Genomic DNA, 6,792 nt, shown 5'->3' with positions numbered 1-6,792 from the left:
TCCGATCTTGGTTGTTGCAGGGGCTGAAGATGCACTCATCCCATTGAAATCCGCACAAGTTTTGGCTTCAAAACTTGCCAATTCTGTAAGTTCTATATCCTGCGGCCAAGGCTGTAACAACCATTGTTTATGGGTTCTTTTTAATCTGAAATCAACAAAACTTACTGCCTTGCAGAGGTTAGTAGCGATAAATGGATGTGGCCATCTTCCGCATGAAGAGAGTCCTGAGGCACTGGTTTCTGCTTTGACATCCTTCATAAGCCGGCTGGTACCTAGACCACCAGAGACATAAACTCCATGGATATAAAATCTGAATTCTGAATTTGTCTTGGTTCATACAACTTGATGAAGCAAGCTCTTTATTTTATCATTTGCTAGTCTTCATTTACATATGGAAAAGAAAATCGGGAAAATCCATTCAGACAATGGTACAGGAATTGTTTGTTACTCATGTATCGAGCAAATCAGACATCAGAGTCTTCCTAAATGGATCAAACCGAGCCAAATTTTCTGCAACGCGCTTAGTTGGGAAAACATTATCAGCCCTCATCCTGTCCTTCATCCCATAGGCCGGAGATTTTGCATTCAGATAGGCCAAGATAAGTGCTTCATACTGCCTCAACAGAGCAGTATAGCCAACCTCTTTCATCCTCTGGAAAATCTTCTCTGAATTATGGATATCACCCCTTTTTGAATATTCGTCAAGGATTACCATGAAAGTATCGTACATCGGTCTCATTTGGTTCTCCGTGATGACTTTATTCAATATCAAGTCAGCCTTCCCAACTTCTCCAGCTCCAACAAAGAGCTTCACGAGCGCATCCCACGTTGATGGGTTCATCTTAAGCCCCATATCCACCATATGTTTAATGAGATCCTTACCCTTTGTTAGCATCTTGTTTTCAGTGTAAACCTCCAAGAGATTAAAAAAGGGCCTCATAGGGAAAAGTCTATATTTCTGCTTGAGTTTCTCAAATACTGCTTCTGCTTCTTCAATTTTCTTCAGCTTTCCCCATGCTCTAATTGCAGCAACGCAATTGTCATATCTCAGGGTTTGTTCACAGACCTTCCAAATTCTTTCCACTTGATCGCTTTCTCCTAAGTCAGCATAGAGGAGAAGCAATCGAGGGCAAACCCACGGATTTGTCTCCAAGTCTTCTCCTTCCATCTCCTTCATAACTTCTTTTGCTTTTTCTTTATGCCCAGCAGCAATATAGTGCTTAGCCAGAACACCTTGTACCTCTTCATCTGGTTCAATACCCTCTCCCTTCATTGTCTCCACAATCTGATCCATTCCAGTCACATCACCAAATGAACCTTTTGCATCTATTAAAACTTTATAGGTAAATAGGTTGGGCTTCACATTTTCTTTCAGCATTAGTTGTAAAATGCTGGGTATTTTCTTCTTCTCTTGCCTACTGTAGAGGAGAAGCAGCTGATTGTAAGCAAATATACTCAGTGGAAGGTTCAGCCTCTTCATTTTGTAGAAAACTTCTTCTGCCTTCTTCACGTTTCGCTTAACCACACAGTTGGCCAGAAGGGTTCTGTATACCTTTTCACCCCTGAAAGATGCTGGAATCTTCTCGACGAAGTCTTCAGCCTTCTGCAAACTATGTACCTTGGAAATCAAGTCCACATAAGAAAAATAATTTTCTTCGGTAAACTCGACTTGTTTATTTGCTTCCAGCCACTGAAACAGCTGCATGGCCAAGGGAAACAAAAACATGACGGGTTAAAACTTAAAACCAGATACTAAAGAAATCTAATGAATTTCGTTGTTAACAATTTTGCAGCCATACTCTTGCGCACACATGAAGATTGTCAATACACAAAGTGGTACGACAGAAATTCTGAGGTACTAGTGATTAAGTTTGATACATTTTTGTAGACTGACATTGAAGAGAAAAATAAAAAGAAATGATTACCTGCAAAGCCTTAGAATACAATTTGCGTTTACGCAGATCGTATATAGCCAGATAAATCTCTGATTCGCTCAGATCTTTTCCTTCTTTGGCCCACACATGCAGAACACTCTTTACTGATGTACTTGAAGAGGTAAAAATGGCTTCAAACAGCTCAGAGTTAGCTCTCTTCCTCTTTGTTTTCTCCTCACCCAAATGTTCCAGTTCGTTTTCCAGAGCTTTTGCAGAGGCATCTTCATCACCACCAAGCTCCAACTCCAATGAGGAATCATTTTCAAGTTCCCTCTTTGTGCCACTCTGTTGCACATCCTCAGAAGCAAAAGCTGACTCTAGTTCAGAAAAACTGTCTTCCGACGCTTCATTTTCTCCGTCATATTTTGAATCAGCATTAGAAGAAAGCAAGCACCCTCCAACAAAGAAACTGGGATAGAAACTTCTTGAATAATAGAATCCCAAAAATTCTCGAGATTTATCAAGAACCACTGCTGATGACACAAAAGCTCTTTCCTTGGATATGGAGTTACCACTTGATGCTTCTAGTTTACTAGCCGTAGCCAAGGAAGTTGCTATATTAAATCTCCGATTCCTAAAACCGAATAAAAGCTAATTTTCAAAAATTCACAAAGAAACCATACAAATTGGAGAGAGAAAAAGTTTGAACCACATTGATTCCTTGCGAGGAGGCAAAAAAGAAAAAGAGGGTTGCTTCTTTACCCACTTTGAAATATTTCAAGGATTTCACGCTTTGCCCCTAAAGGCATAACACTTGAATCTACGAACTTCACCAAGGGAAAAGAAAGAGCAACTCAATTTCTCTACCACATTCCATAGCATCACCGCAGCATGGAATCTTAAATTACGGTGCTTTACCTTCCCAGAATCTTGAAAAGTGAATTCATTCCTTGGACGGAGAGCTCTGGAACCTGCGGATTGAACAACGTAATACGATCAAACTTTATGATTGACAACGCTAGCCAACTCAAAGAAACGATTTTCATTCCTCATCGGAAAAAAAAAACACAGGAACAACATCCTAATCGATCCGAATCGAATCGAATATAGAAATGGAGACGGATAAATCGCTTACAATTCCGGAAATTCCCTGGGTAAAGTTTTTGAGAAAGAAAATGCAGAGGGACGAGACGAATTGCAGAGTTAGGGTTTAAGCCTTTAAGGGGTTTATTGCGCCAACGGATCTCTGACTTTGACCGTATTAACCTTGCGTCAAGCGATTCGATATGGCAGTCCCTGATAGGGGTAGAATGGTAAATTCCTACTAAGGGGCTGTTTAGCTCCAAGCTTAAATATGAAGAAGGTTACATTTGATTAGTCACGTGAATATTGAATATCCGTCATTTTAATCATCTGAGCAGATACACATAAGAAGCATTTCTACAGTTTACTAATTACTGATTAATTTCCTAATCAGGGCAAGTCCAGAAGTTTCTATGAAGCTTCATTTCGTCCAGTACAAAAGGCAAACAATGGTGCGAAATGGTGGTATGTTTCCACTCTTCTCCGCAATCAATCGCTACCGTGAAGCTTTTCCGGCGACCTAAACCCTCGCCGGAGTCATTCTCTCATCTTCTCTTCCTCGGCGTCACTACCTGTTACCGGCCATCGCCGCCGGTAAGCTCGCTGCTGTCGCCGTTTTTCTCGAAATCGTTCTTCTTCTATTAGGGAGAAGAACCCGGACTTCATCTTCAACCTTCGTCTCTGCCACTTTCGCTGAGAAATTCTTCTCCCTAATATCTTCCTTTAGGTTGTTCGGCTCTAAGAGGAGCTTCGTTTGCTCTGCATGCGATGTTGCTCAGTTTTGATGCCACATTTCGGGTTACGATTTTTAGATTTCCCAGTTTCACAAAAGCCATGTGTGCGATCTTCGACAGATTGTCTCCGTTATTTGCGGATGAACTGCCTTGTCTCGTTGCTTCCTTTGGAACGTTGAGACGAGCTCCTTTCCTTTTGGTGGATTGTGTGACCTCCAAGTTTTCGTCTCCTTAGATTTGTTTAACTTGATTTTCTTGGTAAAGCCTTTGTAGTCGAAATTTATTTCTTTTAAAATGGCTTTGAAGATAGAATATTTTTCTGCAACTTGTATAGTTGTGGAGGATGGGTGAATCTGCCTGTAGCACTGTCCTTAGCATATTTTTTTTTATAATCCGGAAGTTTATCGGGTATTTCGCCCAACTATATTTCCCAAAAGACTCGGAAAATCCATGTGAATGTCCCAACTTCTAAGTGAGGACTCGAACCCGGGTTGGAAAGAAGTTTTGCTCTCTTCTTTACCAGTTGAGCCATCCAAGCTTGGATCCAATGCGTGGTTTTAGTTTGAACAATTTTTACCCTTTTGATCATAACCTATGTTTGCGAGTTCTGTAATTTTTTGTAATGGAAGATTCATATGCTTTTATTTTTTGTGATGTATGTACTCATACCAATGCTGAAACTGTGCTTTAGTGTATCTCTCTTTCATGTTAACAATGATTAGAACTTTCTCTTGTCAAGTACTTTTATATGGCTATACATGGCTGCATCCTTGCTTCCTTACGTTACAGTTTCCTAATATTTCAGGAGTAAAATTTTTTCTAGCTTGGTGGAGATATACGATGTTGCAACAGAGAGACACGGCTGATTTTAAGTGGGGTTCTAAAACAGGGGTTGGAAGGATAAATAAAGAGATCAAATTCTACGAGTCATTTACCTCTGGTGGCGTGGAGTACCGTCTATTTGATTGTGCATACTTTTACCAGACAGGTGACTGTGAGACGTCGATCGGTAAGCTCATCAAGATGTTTGAAACACCAGAAGGTGAGAAGAAAGTAAGGATAGTGTGGTTCTTTCGACCTCATGAAATCCGTGATTTCTTGGGAGGTTATGACCCTCGGTGTAATGAGCTGTTTCTGGCTTCTGGTGACGGTCCAGGCCTTTCAAATATCAATGTCGTGGTAATTTTATATGAGTGGTCTGACAGACTTAATAGATGCTACTTTCTGATCTTGAATGAGATTCCCTAATGTCCCCCAGAAATAAATGTGAATTAATGACATGTGTTTCCGTGTTTGTGAGATTGCTTTTGTTTTCTGTTTTTGCTCATTCAGGAAGCAATAATCCAGAAATGCACTGTTTTATGCACATCTTGTGACCCAAGAAACCCGCAACCATCTGGAGATGAGTTGAGAATGGCTGACTATGTCTTTTCCCGCACGTTTGATGTAAGACAGTCTATTATATCAGGGGCCTTTGGAAATGAGATAGCTGGGACTAAAGGTTTGGCTAGAATGGAGGTCTTTTGTATAATCCCATAATAGCTCTCTACTTATGGATATCGATATGCTAATCATATTCCTTCTCCTTGCTCTAATAATGCAGTGGAGCATTTCTTCAACAAGATAAAATACAAGAAGCTCATAAGCCGCCCGAGTTCAAACCCAGTTCTCGATTCCAGTGATTCTTCAGGGAATGCTTTTCCTTCTGGGCAAGCATCAACACAGTCGTCTGACAATCGAAAGCTGACTGGTACAGCAAATCCATTTAAAAAAGGTTGAACTCTTTTTTTTTTGGCTTCTGTTGTCTATCATGTTTTTCTAACCTTGATTTCATTCACTAGGCTTACAATTGAGAGAGGGTGCTGGGCAATCACATAAGCAAAAGCTTATTCCCGATCTTGATCCTGGTTCTAGGGATCGAGCTTCTGATAATGTCATGGCTAGCAACAATACCTTTGCATGCCAATTTAATCTTAAGACCAAAACCAGATCATTAGAGGATTTGGTAGGTTCAGGTGCATCAGAGATTCTGCAGATCCCTAAAAAGACGAAGCTTCTTTCCAACAAATCAGCAATAGTTGAATCAGATGATTCAACCCCTCAATCATCAGAGCAAAGAATCAATGGGACCAATCTAGAAAGCCCTAAAAATCCAGACACTGTACGTATGATATTTATCCTTCTTTCTTTTTTTCAGTTGATTAATTTTAGAGAAAGGTTTGCTATTCAATGTCAACATGTACAATAATATGTTGCAAAGTACCACAAAAAAAAAAAAGAATATGTTGCAATGTCAGCACAGAGAAATGTTTTACAAATGTAGAAGTAAGCATCTCAGATTCTATTCCCTTGCGATTTATCAAATTTCTTCTCCCGTTTATCTACCTGCAAGATAAAAGAAATTGGTTCAAGGAACTGGTAACTTCTCTCACACCCTGGCCATTGTTTTTCCCTTTCATGTAGTCTAGGTGCGTGACAACTATGGTTCTGTCTTGTAAGATGAATCCAAGATAATCAGTTACCACAGCCCATTTTTTTTTTTTTTGAAACTGTACGTTTGTTTAATGTTAAATTTGTTCACGGGTTTATAGTATTTCACATGAAACCTAGGATGATGAAAACTTGGACTAAGTGATGATACACTTTAATATGGTACAGCCGTACGGATATTCTTGTGAACCGCATCATTAACGTTTAGTTGGCTGGTTCAAGCCTAAGTCTTGAAGATGAATTAGTACCTATGAGCGAATTTCATTTGTTCCTTTCTGTTGTAATATTCCTTTTCCAGCCTTTTGAAGACCGGCTAAAAACAGCTAAAGAAGAAGGCACCTTAGTCTTAATGGAAAACCTGGATCCATCATTCACATCGTTGGACATAAAGGTACGTTTTCTGGCCATGTGATGCAACTTTCTTCAACATTCATGGCAATGTCTCAAATGCATATAGATAGCCCACAATATCTTTTACAAAAAAAAAAAAAAAATTCATGACATCCAACTTTTCTGCATCTTAGATATGGTGATAAAACACGAATAGGTTTAGGAGATAAGAGTTAAAATCCAGTGGGCATAGCGGTTCAACATAAGAAAAATAATTTTCT

At 39.6% G+C, this 6,792-nt stretch overlaps 3 protein-coding genes across 5 annotated transcripts in view; 2 read left to right on the top strand and 1 right to left on the bottom strand.

Moving 5' to 3' along the window:
- LOC104815542 overlaps positions 1-306 on the top strand; it is a 3,010-nt gene extending 2,704 nt beyond the window's left edge. For both annotated transcript variants that reach the window (XM_010543968.2, XM_010543969.2), the window contains 2 exons: positions 1-85; positions 176-306. In XM_010543968.2, the coding sequence (XP_010542270.1) occupies positions 1-85; positions 176-292 (202 nt within the window). In that variant the 3' untranslated portion in view covers positions 293-306. The remainder of the gene's footprint in view (positions 86-175) is intronic.
- A 36-nt stretch (positions 307-342) lies between these two features.
- LOC104815543 (pentatricopeptide repeat-containing protein At3g15590, mitochondrial) lies at positions 343-3,098 on the bottom strand. Its single transcript, XM_010543970.1, has 4 exons — positions 3,010-3,098; positions 2,793-2,845; positions 1,926-2,508; positions 343-1,699 (listed from the first exon to the last, which is right to left on the bottom strand). The coding sequence occupies exons 2-4, from the start codon at positions 2,819-2,821 to the stop codon at positions 449-451; spliced, it is 1,863 nt and encodes a 620-aa protein (XP_010542272.1). The 5' UTR covers positions 2,822-2,845; positions 3,010-3,098; the 3' UTR covers positions 343-448.
- A 366-nt stretch (positions 3,099-3,464) lies between these two features.
- The window catches only part of LOC104815541 (protein ANTI-SILENCING 1), a 4,433-nt gene continuing 1,105 nt past the window's right edge, over positions 3,465-6,792 (top strand). Inside the window, exons 1-6 of one of the 2 annotated variants that reach the window (XM_010543967.2) lie at positions 3,465-3,551; positions 4,497-4,870; positions 5,024-5,192; positions 5,295-5,441; positions 5,533-5,852; positions 6,480-6,572. In XM_010543967.2, the coding sequence (XP_010542269.1) occupies positions 4,532-4,870; positions 5,024-5,192; positions 5,295-5,441; positions 5,533-5,852; positions 6,480-6,572 (1,068 nt within the window). In that variant the 5' untranslated portion in view covers positions 3,465-3,551; positions 4,497-4,531. Of the gene's footprint in view, positions 3,552-4,496; positions 4,871-5,023; positions 5,193-5,294; positions 5,466-5,532; positions 5,853-6,479; positions 6,573-6,792 lie in introns of both variants that reach the window. The other variant, XM_010543965.2, reaches the window with a different exon arrangement.

The sequence above is a fragment of the Tarenaya hassleriana genome, unplaced genomic scaffold (genome assembly GCF_000463585.1).
Source record: "Tarenaya hassleriana unplaced genomic scaffold, ASM46358v1 Cleome24, whole genome shotgun sequence".
Taxonomy (NCBI): Eukaryota; Viridiplantae; Streptophyta; class Magnoliopsida; order Brassicales; family Cleomaceae; genus Tarenaya; species Tarenaya hassleriana.
This window is presented reverse-complemented; position numbering and strand designations above follow the sequence as displayed.